At 39.7% G+C, this 24,671-nt stretch overlaps 1 protein-coding gene across 1 annotated transcript in view; it reads right to left on the bottom strand.

The window, feature by feature from the left end:
* LOC149785299 (secreted frizzled-related protein 3-like) overlaps positions 1-11,418 on the bottom strand; it is a 37,369-nt gene extending 25,951 nt beyond the window's left edge. The window contains exon 1 of the mRNA XM_089979179.1: positions 10,726-11,418. Within this exon, the coding sequence (XP_089835305.1) occupies positions 10,726-11,245 (520 nt within the window). The 5' untranslated portion in view covers positions 11,246-11,418. The remainder of the gene's footprint in view (positions 1-10,725) is intronic.
* Positions 11,419-24,671: the final 13,253 nt, after the last annotated feature.

The raw sequence follows: 24,671 nt of genomic DNA, 5'->3' as shown, positions 1-24,671 counted from the left end.
TATCAGTTTCGTGATGCACCTGAATGATCGCCTGACAACTTAGTCTAACATTTGGTATCAGTCTTTAATCGATCTTTTCGTGACTTGTGCACAGGATGTAAAGATTTTTCCATTGCACATGGTCCTGCCAAACTCTCAGTACAATAAAACGGAGTCAATAAGAACAAAACTTGTGAGAATTGAACGAAAATTTACGAAATTTGCAGATATTGCATGAAGCTAACACGTGATAACAAATGTGCACCAAGTCCATGTATATCAAATTTTTGAATCTAAGTACGTCGTTTTAATTTAAATTGCTAACTCTGAATTAAATATATATTCGTAAAAACACAAACAAACAAACAAATGCAAAGACAATTCATATATGCCGACTTGTCTGAAATATCTTTAACGTAATGTGATAATTGTCCATTATACAATCAGTTTAACTGGCTTAAATAAGGGGACGTTCAAATATGACGTCACGCACGGGGGAAGGGGTCCGACTTGCATGACAACTTGTCTGCCTTGTACAGGTTTTGTCCATATAAAAAATGTGACATCATAAAACAAAACAACAGTGCCATGTACCCAGATAAAATGTAAACTACGTAGCACCGCAGTATCACCATGTGTAGAAGACAACATCGAGAAATAAATTCATGAGAGGAGATGTCTGCAACTTTATTCCTTGGATTTTAAGTCTTTTTCTGATAATTATTCTCTTTAGCTTTCCAGAGGACTAAACCCGGATTGATCCATATATTTTTAAGTATTAAATAATTGAGAAAAACAGTGTTATACTGTTGTATGTTTTTCCAGGCAAAGTGATTTCAACCAATGTCATTTTCGAAGAAAAAGAAAATTGGTGGGGTGGTCAAAATTTTGTTACTTCATATGGGAGGGCGTCTGAATATTTGTGACGAAATGTAACGAGGGGTGAGGGGAGGTAAAACAATTCCGTCAGTATTGATTGACGTCATATATGAATAGTCCCTGAAAGAAGGACCAGAGATGTCATTGATGTTTTAAGCTTAATTTTGTGTGCAGAAGCTACGGTGGCCCAGGGGTTAGCTTGCCATAATCTCGACCAGAAGGGTGCAGATTTTAATCTGCCCTGACCAGTCCAGATTGGCCGAGGTAGTGTGTCTAGGCGGTTAAATAGTCAGTCAGTCTGCCCTGAAAATACGGTGTACGTGTAAGAATATCATAGGCCTGGAGATTCTAATGCTGATGCCATGTGTATTGAAAACATATAGAAAACAAGTTAATTTCACTTTATCATTTCTCGAGCGCTAAATAGTAGAGCTCGGTACCTGTTAGGTATATTCAATTTGAATCGTGTAATTGACATTTGTCCATACTTGAGAATAGAAGTTTGGGCCTACCTAACTAATGTCCTTTATTAAAACATGTTTATATGGTTCTGAACTCAGGACATTAGTTTTCACCTTGGAAATTCCTGGTCAACCTGAGGTTTGTCATGTTATGGTAACAAAATTCACTTAGCGACCATGTACCTTCACCAAACGTTTATGGATGACTTACATGTTGGGTAAGAGAGAAGCCAGTTGATTTTGGGATGTAAAGGTCAAAAGTCAAGGTCACTGTGACTAAAACGAAAAATGGTTCTTGCACATAAACATTAAATTAACACTAAATACCTTGATTAAGGTTTGCAGAGGGCTTGCAAAAGATCAAGATCACTGTGGCTAAATAAATAGGTATTGCAGAATAACTTCTGTTCTCGAGCAGTTTCCTAAGGCAAAGATTATGGATAACTTGCACGTTGGGTAATAAAAGAAAACTTAAATTCTGGGGGCTAAATGTCAGAGGTCACGTCCATGGTAAGTCGAATAAGAAAATGGTGGCCTCTGCACATTCAGTTTAGTTTAAGATGACAGATCTTGGCCAAAGATCAAGGTCATTGACGTTTGCTGGCCCATAATCTCCAGTCAACCATATCCTGCAAGTGCCTACATAAAGGACTATTAAACAAAGAGCGTTCTCATAACGTGCCATTCACGGTACTCTTGCTATATATTTGGTCTGAATTTAAGTATTATGCGTAGACAACTTGACGAATAGAGGGTTAGGCTTTGTTGGCTTAATTCATAACTTTGATTTTCAAAACACCTCTCCATCACGAATCGACACAGCATAAAAAAAGGAATATTTATTTTATCTCAGACCCTCTTCCTAGATTACTGAATACAAGCAATCTGTTTGGAAAAACCCTCTTGTTAAAGTAAGGTCACAGAGCTCACTTATGGTGTTTAACAATGTAATGAATATCGCATTACACAATCAGTTCTTGCTAGACATTTAAACACTTTTTGCTGTTCTCTGTACTTCGAAAGATAGTCAGTATTTTAACATTTCAATCATATTCATACCATACCTAATAATTTATTATTTCGGTATTAGACGAAAGAAATACACACATAAAGATAGATACGTAGGTAGGTAGGTAGCTGGATAGATAGATAGATAGACATGTGGGTTGATAAAAAGTAAACACACACACACACACACATGGATGGTTAAAATTCTTTACACTTAAATTTAGTGTGTATTACATAATGTCCTCTTTGGTATGCGTGTCTTGGCTACACATATCTTCTCACACCTTTAACAAATACAAAATGTTTTCTCCTCTAAATGTGATCCAAAGCATGGCGATAGATTGCTCTAAATTATGTTTCTAATGAACAATCTAGTGGAATCTTTAAATGGAGGTTTTGCGGTCGTTGTAATGACAACAAGTATAAAACGCAGCATATATATATATACCGTCAAATTAATTGTAGAGAGTTTCGACTTAGAAGGTACATGTGCCGGTAGCCGTGTTTGTTACATCGTTGGTCTTAAGGAATGTCTCTGAAATCGGTGATCGTGGGTACAAGACGATGATATTACTTTTTCATAAGTCGAATCGTGTTACAAGATAAACAGTGTCAACAACAACGACAACGAAAAATAAGAAGACCCTTGCTTCTCACATTTCTGGGTGGCCGAGGGTATAAAATGTTTGAAAACAACATAAATAAAGAAGAAAAATAAAGTTATGTATATCAGGAAGTGTATTTCAGACAGTTCCTGGCGAAAAAAGTGACTATATGAAGTAGATGGAGTTCCAGTCTGGGACTATCAGGACCCAAACAATCTCTTTTTCTGTCTGGATATTAATCTATCTAAACAAAATCCGCTTTTTAGCAGTGAATGTCAACTCTGATTGCAAATGTAAATTGACTTTGTTTGTTACGGAACGTTTATTGATCATGCGATTTTAGGTACAATATACCATTGCTTAATGCTAATTGCAAAGCCACAATTTTGCAAGGGGGGTCGCAGACTATGGCCTTTGTTACCCAATTCCCCTGTGTGTATGTATTCTTTTCAAGTGTAATCGTTCTTTGATTTACGTCAGAGCACCTGTTCTCTCGTTGACTCATAAGGACACGTAATGTGGTCTTCGAGGAAAGAATGGAGAACCCAAACCACCTGCCCTGGGTGGGCTACTGTTTAGTCTTGTATGCAATTTGAGTCAGAACGGTCAATAGACAAGTTTGAGATTGAATAATCGAAGGACGTAACTCCAGTATTTGCCGTAGGTAAGGGACCGGTCATTTAGTCTACAAGGGTGGGTTAGGTGTTTTTCTTTTCTTCTTTTTTTTTCCTAGCCCGGCTATTTGTTTTTCTTCCATGTTAAGATATATTATTTTAAAATAATATATGGATATAATTAGCTCTTTTTGTCTAAAAATTAAAGGAAGAGCATTTTTTAAGGCTATTTGTTCGGTCTGACATTTTCGTTTCCTAAAAAGCTCAGCTGCCCTCCCCCTCGCAAATTAAATGGTCGCTCGCTTCCTACTATTCGGTCAACATTGTAGTTGTATATTCCACATCACTGTTCTCTTTTTTCGACATAGAAGCAGATGATTTAAACGCTGCCAAACATTACGATCCAAATTGCAGTAGTTATCAACATTAACTACATTCTTGACAAACATCTCGAATCGTTACAATTGCCAGAAAACTGCAACACGTGCTCTACTGCGAAATGCACAAACGTATATTTGTCGTCATCAGACCAGGTTTTGTGCTGTTTGTTATAATAATCAGCCAAATTAACAGCATAGATCCTGACCTGCCTGCGCATCATGCAAGACGAATATGGGTCAGAGCTGTTTGAAGTTGGGCCATGTTGTACTCTCGCATAGTTTAGCCACAAAAGGTTGTAACGTATAACGGCACTCAGAGGCGTGTCAGAAAGTGTAATCACTGTAAATCAACTGCAATATAATTCAATTATCATTTTCATTTAGTTTTCCAGATGTATTGAGATCCGAGGAATAAATATATTCCTAGCTACTTTCCCCATCAGTCTACAGTACAAATATTTTTTAAAAAATTGTTTCGTACAAAAACAGAAAATTCTATGAGTAAGTATTTTATTGAATCAAGGAATGAGAATATGATACTATTTAGTTATCCATAGATAATTACCGCACAAAACATTAGTTTGTATGTTTGTGGTTTTCTTCTTCTACTACTTGTTTTGTTAATAATTGTGTACAAGAATATGTTATTATCTCTACTGATGTTGCAGAAGCTCAGAAACGCGGGTTCAATACTCGCCCAAGCTAGCCTAGGTCGGCTGCCACTCTGTGACGCCATGAAATGCACTTAACTTCCATTTCCTCGGCATCATATAAGTAACAATGTATTAAATATTTAGTTAAAATTTATCTTAATATTCACACTATAATTGCATGCATTGTGTAATATCAGTGGTTTCCAACCTTGTCCTATTTTGGTCACGACCTTAAAAAAAATTGTTTTTCTGAGCCTGACGATACCGTTTCCATGTTTTTATAAGTTTTACCACGCTAAAAAATCATGGTCACACACATATATATATCTATATATAAAAGTCTAATTTTTTTTCATTGACACACCTTAACAGCTGAGGTGACCTAGATACGAAATATTATTTATCTTCCCACAGCAGATGGTCATTTCTTGTGCTCTGTAAATTGTCAAGACGGATGAAAAGAAGAAAATGGCGTCAAACATACAACAACTTTAAATTGATTTGTTGCCATACATTGCCAACTTTGTTATAACTAAGGGAAAAAAACAAAATCAAAACACAATTTTAACACCATCGTCTTCGCTGCTTTCTTATGAGGCAAAGTAAAGTACTCAAGTAGTAACGTTCCAATGTTCTCAACGCTTTTCTCAGCAAGTTTGTTTGGAAAGCGTATGTACAATACGCACGACAGCTGTTACGAATACGTAGAAGATATGGTTTTGCATTTCTATCGGACCTCTTTATGTGCTCCCAGATCTTAAAGTGCTGATTAATAACTCACCAGTTCTTCATTACGAGGACACTATATGAACCTGAATTGCATATCATTTACTTTGTTGATTTCACTTAGTATAATTTGTCTGAAAACCAGTGACCTTTAACTGTGACAAACTAAAATCCAGATAACTTTTTACTCATGACAAAAGCAGTAAAAATAGACACCCAAATACGCACGCACAATTAACTTTGCTGGTGTACATGCCAAACTTACTAGAAAGTTTACTCACCAGTCCTACAGTATACTTTTAAATTAGGAGTAACATGTCATATAACATTTTAGTTCGATGTTCCAAGCGGACCACATATTTTAAATGCGGGCCACATATTCTAAATGTTCCATGCGGGCCACATATCCTAACTGTTCCAAGCGGGCCATATATTTTAAATGCGGGCCACATATCCTAAATGTTCCATGTGGGCCACATATTTTAAATGCAGGCCACATATCCTAATTGTTCCATGCGGGCCATATATCCTAAATGTTCCATGCGGGCCACATATTTTAAATGCGGGCCACATATCCTAAATGTTCCATGCGGACCATATATCCTAAATGTTCCATGCGGGCCACATATTTTAAATGCGGGCCACATATCCTAAATGTTCCATGCGGACCATACTGGCCTAACGATTATACCTAATATCCACGGCAATTTAACTGAAAACATTTTACTGGAGTGACAGTAGTTAATTGTGTAAAGCGTCGGATTCGTAATAAAAGTATTGCGGGTTCGATACACATCAAGACAAGCATGGAGCCTTTTCTAAGTGTGTCCTTGGGAAAGGCACAGCTCTCATTTTTCCTATTCGTGATATAGCCAATAATGTGTTAAACGTTCCGTTACAGCCGAAAAAAATAAACGAAACGAAAACCTTTTATAACGTTATTGATCGTGGTTTCGAAATAGTACGGTAACTAATAAGACAATTTTGTACATTTATAAATATTAAGATGCAAAGGAACACTTGCATTTATATATCTCCAAAATTTTCTATTTAAAGGACGTTAAATAAATATATAAATATTCAAGAGGAATGTAGCTATGAAACGGTATCCTGCCTCATTTCACATGTGAATCTACACCATCACGCCAACAATAAAAGACGTGTCCAGATTCTGTAATAATCCCTTTAATTTATTCCATTGTACAAAATAGCAGTCCCTATCACAACTATTTCACATGAGATACACTACGAATCAATATCTTTAGATTTAACAAAGAACTACTTGGCTCCATGGCCACTTATTCGCCTCTGACCAGAACTCAGCTACGAAGTTAAACGATGCCATCATGAAACCTCATTAATACTGCACTTTGTTACGTTTTCTATTAGAAACTGGTTAATTACTCGGTGTGAGGAATATTTCCCCAACACCGACTTCCCATAATCAAACGACTAATGGCTAAAATCTACTAAATCTATAAAATGGAGACGTAAATACGAATGGCATATACCCTATATTTATGGCAATATCAAATGGCGAAATCCTTTTCACAACCGACCAATCAGACTAGCTGTGGGATAACATTTATCCAGCACTGCCATTCAATAAATTCATATCGTATGATACACACTACAAACTTTTGCTTGTTAACAACAATAGCCTACCTGTGATATGAGAGTTCCACTGAGCGTGCACCTCAGCGTACACTTTACAGACACTATGTGAATTTATCAAACGGCAGTGAATAATAGTTAAGAATTTGACAAATCGAAGGATGTAAATTATGCCATGCCGAGCTTTTATACTTTTTTGGGGGTGTTGTTATTGTTTTGGGTTTTAAAAACCATTTTTCAGCGCAAGAGAGAGACTAGACATGGCGGCCTGTATAAATGGTGGAGGAAGAACCCGTGAAAACTCTTGTAAGAACCACCGTTCCATGGGATGCTACTGGCAGAATTCTCGCACATACCCACATAGGCTGAGTCCGAGACTTGAACCCACGCGGACATAGGTGAGATGGCAGTGATCAGTAAAGGCGAGCGCTTTGTACCACTCAATCACAGCGATCCCATACGTTCACGTACGGACACTTGAACACGACAAGGGTATAAACAATGTTATTGCTGTAACGCACAGGGTGTCCACCGCCATCCCATCCACCCCACCCGATCAATCCCTCCCGTTCTGGTCCAAATTACCGTACGTAATCATTTCAATATCCAGCACTGACTAGTGTGTATACAATACATTTAGTTCCCAGCGAGGCCGAGGCCTTGTGGTGTAACAAGTCATGAATAGTTGGCCAGGTGTCAATGCTTGATTAGCAGCTGATCGACCAAGAATCCTAGGAGACTCTAGTTAAAGTATCAACTGACTGATTTACAACGGTTACTGCAATCAGTGGACACACGACAAATCATATAGAAGGTCACGTGTAAAATCATGGATTCAGTAGCGTAGCTAGGATATTGGGAAACAACGCAAAGCTTACCGATGGGCCCTTGCAATGGTGATAGCTATGATACTGTGGCCTTTATGTAAAGCTTACCGATGTGCCCCTGAAATGTTAACAGCAATATTTTGCGGGTCCAAAATTACGGTTTTTGACGGGTGGTATATTGTCTGTTCCAAGTTTCTTTCAATAGTGCAATAAATAATTTGTTTTGCTGTGTTCATTGACCCCCGTGTATCCGTGGGACATATGCTTTGCACGCCTTTGCACACTCTTGCTATATGGTAGGTACGCCCCTGCATGGATTAATCACGAATGGTCTAGAGGTGTCTTGTAGTCATGACAAAGGAAACTCAGACATTCGGGTAGTTTCACGGTTTTGTTTATAGTCCTTATACCAACTACATGGTTTGAATTGCCTTATTTTATCCTGTTTTTGTATTATTTTCAATATATACTTAACAGAGTTCGACATAAGTGTGGCGACAATGTTTTGAAGAAAGTAGCTGATTACCGAGAGTTTGGCATGATATTAGGAAAGAGGACTATAGATCAAGCAAATTAATCACATAAACTCAGATGGCGTTGAGATACAAATATATACTGAATTTATAGATTATAGAAGGAAAGAAATTACTCAAAGATTTCCTTATGGATTCAAACGCCGTTATGATCAAATGAACTGCACGAGCCACACCGTACTACATATCCCCTTGTTCGAAAACAATAAAGTGTCTACATTGCCTTTGAAAGCTAATTTGTATGCAAGGAAGAAAGTGTGTGTGTGTGATTTGGATTTTTAACGTAGCTTTAACAATTTTTCAGTCATATCGCTACGATGTCTGCAGTGTGACAGTTTAAAGTGATGTCTAGCACTGGGGCATCATGCCGCAGACATGAAGCATGATGTCCCACCCAGTCACATTATCCTGACACCAAGCCGACCAGTCCTAACACTAACCTCTTAATGCTGAGCGTCAAGCGAGGCAGCTGTTAGTACCGTTTTTGTAAGTCTTTGGTATGACTCGGCCGGAGATCGAACCCACGACCTCCCGCATCGAGGCGGGAGCTCTAACCACTAGGCCACCGGAGCGGTTTACAAGGAAGAAAGCACATATGCACGAGTACTATAATGTTACCCTTATTACGTATTCATTTTTGTATAAATATAAGTATGTAGACAACACTTGACTGTTCAAAGAAATGATACATATTTAATTGTGCTAAAACTGCGGCTCATTTGTTCAATACACATGCTGACAATAAAATTACTGTCGTATACCTAATTTCCTTGTCACACGCAAACCTTTTATATCCAGGTACTAACGAAAGTACGTTGAATGATATCATTGTTTTGTTAATACATGTAATGATTTTTAATTCGTCACACAGGGCTTTCATCTCTGTTATGTGGTCCATTAAAGATAGCATCTTACTCAGTTACCTTGTTTATGACTAATGTGTGGTATTTGAAACAACTGTGACTAATTCTCATTACTTTAAAAAAAAAACTTCCTCATGCGGAACATTTTGAATGCTTCTCGGAGCAGAATGGCTTTCATCACCGACACAAAAGGGGCTAAATATTGAGTACACATTAAATTATCATTTTTGCCTGTTGCATTAAACTGATCGGTCCACGACCATCCGTGAAACGTCCTCTTTGCACCGCTCGAGCCTGACTCAGGCTTGATCCGGTTTTTTTCGGTAATGATTGCTGGAACATTGACTTGAACTGACAGTGATCTTTGTATGTTTCACAACCCAACCCCCTGCATGTTCATATTGTCAACATTTCAGAAACCATCTAACTGGAAGTGAACTCTACGTGAAGCATACTGGCATCAAGGTCTTTCAAATAAATAGAAATTATGCCGATCCGTCATTCAAAATATGGGTTCTGTTACTAATAGATTAAAATCTTGCAAACATCTTCTGTACACCAATTCTAAAGACTTTTATTAAATTTTAATAAATATCATCATGGTACAAAAATAAACCACCATAACAACTTTTAATTACTTCTCAAAATTCGCTCAAATTTCACAAGGAGCATTTTACTACACAGGCACTAAACTACTGGCTGATGTCAGCCATACTAGGACCACTTGGTCTCTTGTTTTTGGTGCAGAAGGTGTACCAGTATCTGGCATTTCAGCATATCGTTATATGGTAAGGTATTTATTTCGAATTCCTATATTCATTCTTAGTCGTTATTAAGTTGAATTTTCCGCGAGTTTAATATATTTGAAGGAGAAAGATAAGAAAAAAAAAGGGGGGGGGGAAGTTTTGCACATCTTACGTAGCTGCCAAAAAATGTAATTTAATGGGTGTATGCCATATACGTAAGCTTAGAGGGATACATTTGCAGGAATGTCTCGGGATATACAACTTTTCATTGACGTATGATGGATAATCTTCGCATTTCTCTTTTTTAGTATGATGACCCCAACTGCGCATGTCACGGTTATATGGCTTCATAGAGACGACCATAAAGCGAATTTGAGACAGCAAGGTACCAAAATCAAATCCTTCTAGATCTACACGTGTCTGATTCGTTCTTAGATCTTACGTACAGTGAATGTCGTTGCATATGAAATTATTACATTAAGATAAAAACCAATGGAAAACTCACAGGTACCGGCAGATATCAATATACCTATTAGATAGAATTTTATCTTTACTGCGGCACATTGCAAGGAAAGTAAATGATAAAGTTTTAATGCTATATGCTTTAATGTCTGAATAAGATACGTTATTCATATATCGCATGATAAGCCAACTATAATATTCAACTTTTTTAGTGGCTTCCCTGTGCATAATTTCAGGGAGAGATATGTGTATGAAAGTACGTTACAGTAATCCAAATGCGTCCATAGTTATATGTGGCATCACTTCTATTAGATTTTCAACACAATACCTCCCGTTCTTGCCACAATTACTACAACTAGTACTACTACTACTTACAATTTGGCATCGTAGATACGATGGCATCGGGTGACACACATACGCCTCGATCGTACTGCGGAAGAAGATCACAGTTCAAAGCGTCAGGCCATGAAACATTGTGTTGGATCATCAAGGGCTCACAACCTTGGCGGGAACTCTCACAGACACTTCTGCATGGCGGAATAGCATCCGGTTGAAATTCTGGGGTGCAAATCGGCGCAAACATTGCGCACAGGAAAAAAAGTAAATCTGCACTACAGTTTGTTTTGATCAACTCATGGAACTGTTCGATTGCCAGATTTGCGTTTTCTTGTGTGCTATGGTAAAGATGGTTTGGCATTCTGGTCATGTTATAAGGCATGGCCTTACACATAGGAATCTTAATAGGTTCACAGCGGTCTATCCCTTTGTACATGCGAGATCCACAACCATCGTGAATGTGATTTAAGACCATCAAAATGGAAAACAAATTCAAAGTTCTGGGAGAAAAATATTTGGGTATCATGTTCATATATAGATTTGATGAAATTACACACATGTTCGAAGATGAACTGATGTAATCAAAGTAGAAGAGGACCGTCGTTCGTTGCAGATTTGTAGACACAAGCCACCAGAAAAAAAAATCGAGCTATTACACAGACTTACAATATATGGATCGATTTCTTCATCGCGTATCTCCAGTATTTATAGAGAGCCGAGTATCATTTAACACCGAACACGTGTTTGGAAAATATTAGCTTCAATTGCTTTTTCCAATTGGTGGTAATTCGTGGGGCGTATCAAGTTTGATAGACGATCATGCGCGGTATATATAACTTTTTATTTACTCTAACCAGATATTCATATAAAATTACCTGTCAGGTGTTTTAGCGTGAAAGTCTTATTAGGTAATTCGAGTATGGAAAAAGAGCGCGCCTTGTAGGCGTGACTGACACCTCATCGCCAATCAGATTAAATTTTTCACGCTGTCTCGGCAGCTCTCAAAATAAACTGAATGTTCATTACACTTATCAATGAAGTCATAGCCTGAATTAAGCATTGCCAAATCTGTTACGCGTTTAGATTTATGTGTTATCACTGTGTTGCAGGTCTGTCTGATTAAAAGATAAATACGAGCTTTCTTTATTGATTGCTCGAGACAATAAAACTGTATAATAAACGAACCATTCAAAGAAAAAAATTACAGATTAATAAAAATGTATAATTATAACAATTACTGAAAGAAATAAAGGCTGTAACCTCCAAAGTCAATTCAATTCTGCTTGTAGGAAAACAAATTCGGTAGAACTGTCAATGTGCAGAAGAAAAGCATGTAATTAGAAGAAAAGCGTGTAGTTAGAAGAAAAGCGTGTAATTAGTAAACGTTACAGTTACATGACTACGATTGTTCAGTACATTCCGAATAACGAAAGTGATGAAGACATTAACCATTTCAATTCATCTACTAACTTAATATCCTCTAAAACTTCCTTATAAATTAAACTTTGTTCCAAGGCAACTGAACGGGTATCCTAGGTAAGGGATCAAAGGGGAAGAACAAAAAAAAATAGCTCTCACCCCCTGTATGTGCGTTTTGAACATTATCCTCGATAAAACTTAGGATATATTTTTCAATCTAGCAACCTGAAACTAAAAATCAAACGAATAATATTCTCTTGTGATTTTATCAACAGAGTGAGGGCAGACGTAGGCACATGCCAACACAATAACGTGTAATAGTATCGTCCCACTTCAAAGAGAGCGCAATGAAAAAGAAGAAATTTAAGACTCGTATGCCCGTTATAGTTTATTTCATGTGGTGAAATTTTTTCACGCGTGAGCTCAGTGTAGGTTACCCGTTGGATTTGGATAATTGCAGAACATTTGAGGATTTAATCAGAATATTACGCTGATTATCTCTTAAATCGATTGTGGGGGGTGGGGTGTCATTGGGGTGGGGTGGGGGAGATTGACAAGGAGCTTGACTTGATAAATAAACACTCGCCTCTTTAAAGTGTGTAATCTTTCATTGTTCTTATCGTATTAAAACAATGCACTATTTCATTGTTCTTATCGTATTAACACAATGTTGATTAATTAAAACTAAGAAAAAGAAATGTAACTAAATCTTAAGTCGTAAGATTCTTTATCGTAATTACTAGTATATCAAGTGTAAATACTGTATGTACTTGCTTATAAGTCAAGCCATAATGCAGACTGAACACACACAGATCTGCCGTCGCATAATGCTCAGGCAGATCTCGTTCTATGCAGATGGTTCACTCCTAATAAACTGCGTAGACGGGGTGATATACCGGCGCATTACGCTCGACTTACAAGCGAGTATAGACAGTAAATACTCTGTGAGTTAAAATAGTTTCGCAATTTATATTGGAAGTACTGACGCTCTGGCTTATATTTCCCTTTAAATTCAATCCTTTTGAAAGTTAGTCGATAATCCAAATAACGATGATGATGTGAATGAAACAAATTATGCAATAGAAAATAAGTGTGCCCCCTCCTTCCTCCAAACTGATTGCTATATTAAACAATCTGATAGCATTCAGTGCGGACACGAACTTAGATATACAGGGAATTTGCGATGCCCAATTTAACATAATGATTATAAGGTATGTTTGTTTGTTTTTTTAATTTCGTTTTCACCCTCCTCTTTCTTTATCTTTTTTCATTTTTCTGTCTTTTTTAATGAATAAACTCTGCAAAAATCTCTAACCTTGGAGTGTTCATTTATGTGGAATATCTACCTATCGAATCTGGCTTTTAAGTAATAGTCACAATTGTCCACTTTCATTATCTCCAGTTTCGCTCGGATTGCGATGCTTTTTATCACTTGCAAATTTATCTTGCAGAAGATTCTTGTGTGTCAGGGTTGATTCCGGAGATAATTCTTAAAATTAACCGCAAAGTGTGATGTGGTACGTAGAGCCGTCAAGGATTATCTTTCATGCAGACACTGATATCATCGGAACATAGAGTGTGACTCAGGCACATTTGAATCCTTTTGAGTCCCAAACAGTTTCATGTAATGAGTTATAGAAGACTGCGGTACGCTAGGGAAAGAGCATGAGTACGAGCTTTTCTCGTAATTAAAATGAAGAGAGACTAAATTCAATTGTCAGGAAGACAGTTTTGGTGCATTCAGTGTACACACACACACACACACACACACACACACACACACACATACATACATACATAACCAAACCAAACAAACAACCACATTAATGTTCCTAAATAGTTCTGAGATGCGGCGATCAGTCTCTATTTTAGACACCAAAAGGGATAAATTAATAAATTAATATAATCAGATTCATAACTTGATCAATAAAAACAAATTAAAACTTTTGTGTTCGAATATATGAGCGTGAATCCCGCAATTGCGTTTCCTAGAATAGACCCTGTTGACAAACCATCTCTGAGGTTACGGTCTCCAATGGGTTCTGAAAGACTAAACTGAAATGAATAGAGCTTGTATTCTTTGATTATCTAGAAGCTTTGGTATTTTAGTTATAACTTCTTTAGCATAGCCTAAACATAATTTCTCTCAGTTTCTAAGAATACATGTACGATTTTTATTGACATATATTGTTGTTGTGTTATTCTTCTTCTTCTTATTATTATTATAATTATTAATATTGGTGTCATTTTTTACATTATTATTATTATTAGTATTAGTATTATTAATAAAATATTAACTTGTTGTCGATATATCACCACCAATACCTTAATGGGGACCCCGAGTGGCCGAGTGGTCTAAAGCGCTCTTCGTTACGGATCACTGCCATCTCACCTCTGTCTGCGTGGGTTCGAGTCTCGGATTCGGCTAATATGGATATGTGAGAAAACTTGCCAGTAGCTTCTCGTAGGTCGGTGGTTCTTTCCGGGGTTTTCCCGGGTTCTTCCTCCACCATTAATACTGTCCGCCATGTATAGCCTATCGTGTGCTGAAAAATGGCGTTAAACCCTACAACAACAACAACCAATACCTTAATGATTATGTATATCAGGCAGTACATACTATAAAATCTTTCATTATTATAAGTATCATCGTTATGATAGCTTTGTTACTTTTAACGCAGTAAACCATTTTTTTTTTCTCCGAGAAAAGTTCATTTCGATCAAGGTGTGATGTAGTTTTCCAGACATCGATTTCATATTTGCCAACATTCTGGAGACAAAAATAGGCCGGCAGACTTAGTTGCAGGAAAACCATGAAGTGCACAGAACTTGCCGAAGGTACAACCTGTAGGTAGTCCGAGTTTCCTCTGACCCTTGCCGCCCCATTTTTGATATTTGGATATTGATGTGACTATTTGACCTCTGATGTCATTGACATGTAGGTTGCGAGAATTATATAGTCATGTGACTCGGATTGCAAATGGGGAGATCCAGGTCAAATTTCAGCAACGATGTACTGTGTCTCGTCTGTCAGCGGATTAAAGATATAACGAATGCTATACTTGCGATTTTTGAGAAAATAAATCACATTCCTATCGATTTCATGCAGGTATATCTCGATGAAGGGTTGTTCAGGTTTGCTAGGCCGGCTAGTAAGCGGCTACCCTATGCTGACACCAAATGGTGTCGGCGAATTGCAACTTTTCCATAGGCAGTGGACTCTAACCCTACACCCCAACATCAATGTCCAAATATCAAAAATGGGGTGGAAAGGGTCAGAGGAAACTCGGACTACCCGAAGGTTGCTGGAAGAGAGTCTCCACTAACGGGGGCTGGGTGGAGGATGGGGAGTTTGATGTGGCAGCACAAAAAAATGTATTTTGCTTACTGAGCTACTGCAATAATATCGAAAATGTAAACTCATTAAAAATGTCATTTTTTTAAAAAGAGCATGACTGCAAAAATCAGTATGTGGTAAAAAGACCCCAAATCGGTAACCTACCTCACGAATCGTTTGTGTTGGGTGGTCCGATTTTACACTCTACCTAGTGTATATTTATACTCTAAAAGAAATGACAAAACAATAAAGCAATCCTTCGTTATAACGAACCTCTTTTTAAACGAGTTGCCACATATGAATGCCCACTGTAACAGTTAAACTTGTGTAAAATGGCTATCTTGGAGACTAGCCAGAAGTGATCTAAGTGGCAGGTTATAAGAACGAGAATTTAAATATACAAGATTAGGGAGAAACACGGGTTTCTTGAATGTGAAAAGCAGAAGATTACATCAGTCGCACCCTCCGCATGCATCGATAGTTTATAAGAATTTATGCTACACAAAGCTGGGGGATAATTGTAATAAAGGGAATGGTTTTTGCGATCTTGAGGCAAATAATACAGGGTTCTTTAATCTAACAAGAGTACTCAGGGTACATCCCTCATAGGGTTTCCTCTTCCATAATCCATAGAACACAAACCATTAAATTCTATCCTTTTCGAGCACAAACCATCACATAGGCTCAGATGGCGATGCGGTAACGAGCTCACTTCACTCTTTAGCAGTCACGGGTTTGATCTCCAGTTCGAGCACGTGCACGGGTAAGTGTAGACCGCTCAAGAGTAGCTGTGAAAGGCGAAATTTTGCTTTATGAACCTCTGATCCATTTCGAATGAGGGTCAACACCTCCCAGGGGACCCTAAATTTTGTCGTTTATGCGTCAGTTCCACCCTCAGGTGTGATGGAATTATAGGCAGCTTGCAAAGGCCACAGGCGAATTATAGATATGCAGGTGTTGCGTCCGACACAGCAGTATGCTTGTGTTTTAAGTACATGTGGTTTCAGCGTTGCAGGCATTATGAATATAGGGGGTTCATGTCTGAACGGGTACTTTAGGTTTCACGGACAAATGAGAAGAGGTTGTTGTTGTTGTGGGGTTTAACGCCATTTTTCAGCACGATAGGCTATACATGGCGGCCAGTATTAATGGTGGAGGAAGAACCCGGAAAACCCCGGAAAGAACCACCGACCCACGAGAAGCTACTGGCAAGCTTTCTCACATGCCCACATTGGCTGAATCTTTGACTCGAACCGCCGCAGACAGAGGTGAGATGGCAGTGATCCGTAACGAAGAGCGCTTTAGACCACTCGGCCCCCACTCGGGGCCCCAATGAGAAGAGGTAGAATTCCACCAAGCAGTCGTTGTGGAACTGGGGCACGTTACAAAACGGCTTTGCCAACGGTGTGTAGGTAATAAGGACTAACGATAACTTACGAAACATATGAAGTCTAACAAGGGCGTTTAGTATAGTAACCGAAGAGCTGAAGGGGGCAAACACCACGCCTGGTAGAGCACATGCCAGAATAATCACAAAAACTAAACTACGATTAGATTCCCGGCATGGTTGGTTCGATTAGCAAGTACGCGGACAATTGTTTTGTTGTGCGGTGTTTTGGAGCATACACATACTGCTGCTATATTTAAGATATATGTCTGCAGATTTACTAATATACAGAGCGGTAAGAGGCATAGCGGTCAGTCGTTTGTCGAGAATAAGCCTTAAGCAATGTCTTTATCACTCATTTGAACTAGCTGCTCTGAAAAAAAAAACAGATACTCCAAAGTGAGTACGATGACGCGCTGAACGTACTTCTGGCGGGCGGGACACGCCAGCCAGCCGGACAACCAGTTTAGGCCCGACGGCAATTTCCTGGGGCTGATATGGCCCTTGACGAATTAACAGTTATATCGCTCGCACAGCCGGCCGAACGATAACCTCCAGTTATGCCTCTGGCCCTGCCAGCCTTGGTAGAGCGGCAAGATTCAGCGATTGCGAAAGGCTACCGGCCACCATACCAGAAAAGCACAGACTGGAAGCAGGCGCTTTATCTCTTTATGCTATGATGCCTACTACACAGAACACCAATGGCTTGGAACTTATGGAATTTGGCCTAGGCCGGGTGTAGTGGAGATAGGAGAGGCGTCCTGTAATCTGGCTGAGATGTATATGGACGGAGATCAACGTAAGGCCATTCAGGAATCCAGGCTGCTGACAAAATTACCGGCAAGTACCAAAGCGCAGCTCAAGCTCCACATCGACCCAGCAAAAATGAAGGTGTCGTTTGTGCTGCCTACCATGTATGGTTATGACTCTCAATATATTATGGAGACCACTGGACCAGCTTAGATGGAGAAAATCAGTGCCATTCCAAAATAAAATCGATACGTTCAAAACGTTTTCAGTGGGACAGCTGCAGTTTATTGACAGCCTTCAGTTTATGAACCACATTTTCGAAAAGTCGAAAAGCTGGCCATCAAATAAGCCGAAGGCGGCGTTTAGCGCCATGGCACACTACATTGAGCACGATATCGAACTTTTGCTTCGAAAGGCGTCTTACTCGTATGAATACATGAGTAGCTGGAAGCATTTTAAAGAAACTCAGCTTCAGCCGATGGAGGCCTTTTATAACCAACTCAGCTGCGCCGGAATTCCTGAAGAAGACTACGAGCACGCAAAGAGTGTGCAGAAGAGGTTTAATAATCGAAACCTCGAAGACTACTTAAACCGATGTTCTTCTGTTGGCTGGCGTGTTTGAGGCGTTTTGGGACACTTCGATGAAAAAACTAGGGCCTCAACCTGGCCCCTTACTATATCATTCCGTTAGGTAATGAGTTAGTATTACATCTTTTTACCGCTCCGGTGGCCTAGTGGCTAGAGCGCTCGCCTCAGATGCGGTAGGTCGTGGGTTCGATTCCCGGCCGAGTCATATCAAAGACTTACAAAAATGGTACTAACAGCTGTCTCGCTTGGCGCTCAGCATTAAGACGTTAGTGTTAGGACTGGTCGGCCTGGTGTCAGGATAATGTGACTGGTGGGATATCATGCTATATGTCTGTGGCATGATGCCTCAGTGCTAGACATTACTATAAAATGCCACACTGCTGACATCGTAGCGATATGAATAAAAGTTATTTAAAGCTACATTAAACATCCTAATCACACACACACACACACACACACACACACACACACACATTCTGTTGTACAGGTCAGCTGCTTAGTTCGGATCGGCTTTACGGTAAAGCTACGTTAAAAATCCAAAACACACACACACAGAGTATCACATCTCTATGGTCTTAATATAAGTAACAGAAAAGAGCGAAAACCATCACGTTTTGTAAAATTTAATAGAATACAAAAGTGAAAATGCAAAAAAAAACTATGGTATTGTAAACTAAATTCTAAATAATCCTTGAATTTCTAACACAAGTCCTATGATTAACGTTCTGATTAAACTTTAGTGGTATTTCCCAAAATAAATCCAATGCTGAGAGTGTTGATGTGCCAGTGATGGCCTGTGTCTTGTCGATGTGCAAACAATCTTTTGTTGAATCACATTGCAATCGAAGAATATCCCCTTATATGAATTTCACTTTAAATCAAAGCCTTTATGTATAAGAATATTATGTTTGAGCACTTTGTATTTTCAGAGAAGAAGTTTTTAAACTAAATAATTTCGCCCAAATCAAAATACTGCACAACATTAATACAACATGATTCCGCTCAGATGTTATCGCACGAATAACTAATTTTCAGATAACAAGGTTTATATAAAAAACTGAGACATACAAAGAAAACCAGGGTGAGGGTCACAAGTTCATTTTTCTAGAAGAAACTTACTTATAATTAGAACATATGTTACAAAAACCATAAAAAAACATCACGTAGACTATGTCTAGCTATGTGAAAAATATGTACCCTTTAGTCAGAAAAAGGTAAACAAAGTTATTTTTTTTTAAAACTGTCACTGGTATTGTAGAAGGTCACTTACGACAATTTTACATAATCTACAGCATAACATCAAGCAAAAAAATAAACGAAGAAGAAGAAGAAATAAAGAATTAACAAACAATGCAAATGAAATATAAATAACAGGTAGGGCGCCCTTCAGCAGAAGAGTGGTGTTAACTTTGAGGTGTTTGCAGGCATCGACATTCACCCGTTTGCAGAGAAACGCATCCATGGCGGCATTTCATTGGAGACCAGCCGCGAAAGCAAATAACCCTATGTGTTCAGATAATGACAGCGGAAAACCAAAAAGCTGGATAACCTACTTCGCCCTCAACATCGTCTTGGCCGGGATATGATCCAGAGCCTATAAATAAGTCGTTTAAAGTGAGTCAAGCCTCCCGTACTTGAATCAGTTGCGAGGGACGCGTCAAAAGGCTGCATTCTCGAAATAGACCACGAGTACCCCGAGGAGATTCATGATCCGCACAGCGACTACCCGCTGATCCCAAAGGAATTGTGCGTCTAAACAGAACCGGCTGAATGAATATCAGAGCAGCTTGGTGAATAAACTAATTTGGGGGCTGAAATACGTTCGATGAAGTGCTAAGCAAGTTCTCAGCCTGTAAAAAGAGCATTGCTCTGTCGATTACCGAAACCTCCAACTCTGTACCAATTTCGGGATGCGTGCTCCCAAGGTCCAGAGGGCTTTTGAGTTAAACTAAAGCATACGGCTCCAGACATATAGGTCAAAACAGATTTCAAATACAAGGCAAAGTCTGAATTCGAAAAAATCTTCTTCAAGCTCATTAGCAAATCCGTCTTTGGGAAAATGTTGAAAAACCTTCAGACGCGTATCAGGGTGAACCAAGATAGCCTGGAAGGCGAGAAGGATAAACTCAGCCACCTCGGACACGACCCAGTCTTCCTAACAAGGAAATCGAGACCTGTAATGTGACATAGTTGACCTATATGACACGAACGAAAACACAAATGAGCACCAGCTGTTCACCAGAGTCAACATAAAGGTCGTCGGCATGCTCAAGAATGAGTACGCAGGGATCACAATTGCGGAGTTTGTGGATCTCTGCCCGACATTCTGAAAGCAGACAGGATGGAAAGATCGGCCCAGGCGATCGTGAAAAATGATCTGAAATACGACATGTACCAAGAAGCTTTTACCGAGCGGAATGAGTTCGATCTACAGAGTGTAATTGTGCAAAGGGATCACCACAAAATGAGGGTGTACCTCAACAGCAATAGCAGCCGCTCGCCGCTGAACATGAAAAAGTAGATCGCGCCGGACGGAGGTTACACGCGAGCATACGGCTGTTACCGCACCACTTAAGAGCAGCACGCATTGACAGAAGAGTACCTTAATGGGCTCTTCGGCCTTGAATAAAAATGCAGTCAGGTGTTAGCGTGGCTGATATATTCCACAAGATAAATGATGTTGTAGGCAGCGTCACTCGTACGCGAAGGAAGCAAATTGAACTGGTATTAATGCCGGCCGCCAAGAACGCATTTGGCGAATTTTATTTTAAAAAAACCTTAGGGTTTTTCCGCCACTTTTAAAACGAGGCTCAGGTTAGTAATGTTGCCAAGGTTTAGCAGTTGACCTTTCACGTTATCGCTGAGCGCGGAAAAGGCAAAGTCTTGCAACACACTCCTCGCTTCTATTTAAATTGCTAGATAGTTATCAATACCAGGTCTGTAAAACGTTTTGATACAAATATATATGTGGCGATTCATCCAAAGGAGAATAGGCTATTTTGCAATATGTTCCAACACCCGCAGCCGGTCTTAAGTGACCACGCCAAAGAGAAGGTATACCTGAAATGACTTTGTGGTCTAGTCAAAGAATGCCCTTACGTGACACCTTCAGGGAAAATCTAACCACATGTGGTCGTAGCAGGATGTTGTCCACCTTGCAGCTCTCCAGACCCATAATGGTAACACAACGCGAAATTCGGGGGAAAGTGTTGTTCTTCGGGCCAACGTGTTACAAACGATGCAGACGTCGCTATCCGCACAGAGGTAAGACGAATGGTATCAACAAGCTTTCTATCTATGAGTCATGTTACCTCGCAATTTACCTGCGGGGTATCTCGTTACGACTGGTTCGTTGATTTATGCTGCAGCTTTGGAAGCGATGATTTGCGATATAAGGCGCACTCGAGGCCAGCCGTCTAAACTAGGCCGACCCAGGGAACTTGAGATAGCATCACGCTTTCTTGCACCCGTGCAGCCACCTCTGCAAGTACTGAAGCAGATTGAGGTTGACTCTTTCTCATCCCGGTATTGTTGCATAATCGGCAACTATTTCTTTTTACCAGAAGCAACTCTATCTGTGCTTTTAACCTGACGAAATGCCTGAGATGGTTCTAATATTCCTGCCACCGACGGTTCCGATTTATGTTCCAAGGATGGCCTCGTGTGTGGTTCTGGGGTCCTTGGTTATAATTTTTTTCTACTTTGCTTTTATTAAATATGACTCTATATTATGATCTCAGGGGCAATTTGAGCTAATACTGGAGCAGGGTGACTGGTGATGGTTGTCAAAGACGCCTGGATGAAAGGATCGTCTTTCAAATCCCTCTTAAGGCGCTTACAATTTTTTATGGGGATAGAGTGGCTCAAGACCGCCATATGCAGGCCAAGATTGGACGACCCCATCGAAGCAGTCATCCAGGCAGCTATTTCATCCTCTTGTATGGCATAACGTTTTGCAACCTCTTCATCACTCACTTTTGTTAGGTCTGCAAAGGAAAATGATCGCCAAATTATTCCTTTTGTTGCTCCTGAAACCACTAGCAGCTGGGAGTCTTCTTTCGTGAACAGGACTCCAAGATTCTCACCGCGATGGGTTTCATCACAGGATGAGGCTGTGACAGCAGAACGCAAGCTCCTTCCCTGGTACCTAAACCAGATTCTGGCGGCGCAAAATAATAGGTAGAAACACAACCGGAGAGGCGACTGGGATGCCAAAAATGCAAGCAGAAAAAGGGGATGAAACTGCCCTGGAATTATGTGGTCAATTGCATCGTTCTTGCTGAGGATCGCCGGGAACCCCGTGGTATTTTGTAATGACGATACTGTCGCATTCTTTGCGATCTCCTCACTCACGTGAGAAAAGAACGTTATGCATTCAGTGGAGAAGACAGATGGCTGCATGCCCCACCTCCATACCACCTACGACTAGTGCTCTTGTACAGGCTTCATGATCTTTGGCTTTTTGCAAAGTCTGTACCTTTTGCATGATGCTGGCTGGTGCTGCTCTTGAGTTTGCTGAGGGTGGGTCAGAGCCGACCTCTTCTGTTTTTTAGTTGGCGGCGATTGTTGGGGTGTGCATTGCATATATGGAAGCACCCTTATTGAATTAATATCGACATTGCTGCCTATCGTCGTTTTATCATGCGCTACAAGATTCTAGTTGTTATACACCTCATAAGTGCCACCTTTAAGATCCATATCAATTGGGATCTTGTAGAGGCCGCACCAAACGACATAATTTAACGCACTTTTTTCGCGTCTCCGAGCAATGACTGATACGTATTTAACAACTTGTGCATTCTCAGCTTGGCTTGCCATCTTTTCAACGTTTGTTACAAACTCGTTTCAAAAGCGCTCATAGTCAACCACGCTTAGGTTTAAACATGCTCAAGAGCTAGCCATAGGGGAACAACCAGACACGGAATAAGAATCATCGGTTCTGACAGCTAATTCTTATTTCGACGACGGAGTACTGAAGCGGCAAAATCAAAACACAAGTGGCTGACGTTGACAGGAAATGCAAACAGCCGATGGAAGAGTATATATACGCTTTATGACTAGTAATTGGAAATAACCTTTTCTTCAGGTTCTGTATCGCCGTCTTTCAGTCGGCTCGTTAGGGCTAAAATGTGATCTTTGAACGAGATATGTTTTGTCATATTACATTAATCGGTAACAAATATTGAAAAAGACAAATGCAAAAATAAAATCATGCGGAAAGAAGTCGCTCTGATCGTGACTCTTAATAAGTGTGTTGGCAGGCGTGTTACAGATCACTACCATTTCCGAATCTAAGGAAAATTACATTTCTTTCACTGCATTGCGGTGTAGCCAGATTACTACTGTGACAAGAAAGAGGTGCGGTCCCGCATGACAGCTACTTCCCCCCCCCTCCACCCTCACCCTCTCTAAATAAATAAACTTTCATATCACGCATCTCATAGGGGAATTGTAATGTAGCTATAACCAAAATTCCAAGACCCAACATGATTAAAATCCGATCTCCACTGTCTGTGTTCACATGTGACAGTGGAGATCTGGTTTTAATCAGATTGTTCTAAGACCCGCAAGACTATTGCTTGAAACAATTCTTAGAGGTTGAGCAAGACCGACGAACAGAAGCCAAATACCGCAGCAGAATTTTAAAAAAGCAACAACGCGCAGGAAACGTGGTGGATGGCGTTGATACCATACCGACAACCGTGTCTAAGGGCACCGGTGTGGCGGGTATCGGGTTTCTATCAACGAACATTGCAATTTCGATCACGGTTGCCTTCCATGTCTCAGCTTTGGATTGCGGATTCATATCATTGGCCGAGACTTTGCTGGCAACTCTTCCTAAAGGACAAAATTCTCATTAGCGCATTGACGTTGCGGAAACCAAACTAAATACTATCACAGATCTATTCCTTAGGCCATGCAAGACAATGCCATCTTAGATGGTGAGTGTAAACGCATCATCGACGAGGATGACAAATATAAGGCAATGAAAAATGACATACGGACTGCATCGTACAAAGCACGCGGTTCCGTCGCCATTAATGACGAGCAAAAATAACACCTCCACCCTCAAACAAACGAGCGTTTGAAACAACACAAATATGGGTTGGAATGCCTGATTAGTTGAGTGATGTCTCTAAATATGCGTTGGCAAAGATTAGAAATGTAATGGGGCAAAAGGTCATCTGCTAGCCTATATCTATCGATCCTTGGGCAGTCCTTCTCTGGTTTATGCAGTTCAACTGTCCTAAGACAGAATTAATTCCTTTCTTTTTTCGGCCAGTTGTGATTGTTGTTGCCTCCATTTATTACATACGTTTATGAATTTAATCCCAATGTGGTTTCTTAGGCGAGGCGAACCTAGAAATTCCAAAGTAATTCGAACAATACACACCATCACGCGTTTGAATTGAACCACAACTGGAATTCCGAGTACGAAATGAAACGCTAGTAATTCCGGAAGTAATTCAAACTTGATTGCAGTTACCCCCAGAGGATGAAGTG

Source organism: Sinohyriopsis cumingii, chromosome 13 (genome assembly GCF_028554795.1).
Source record: "Sinohyriopsis cumingii isolate HCF-2022 chromosome 13, ASM2855479v2, whole genome shotgun sequence".
NCBI lineage: Eukaryota > Metazoa > Mollusca > Bivalvia > Unionida > Unionidae > Sinohyriopsis > Sinohyriopsis cumingii.
This window is presented reverse-complemented; position numbering and strand designations above follow the sequence as displayed.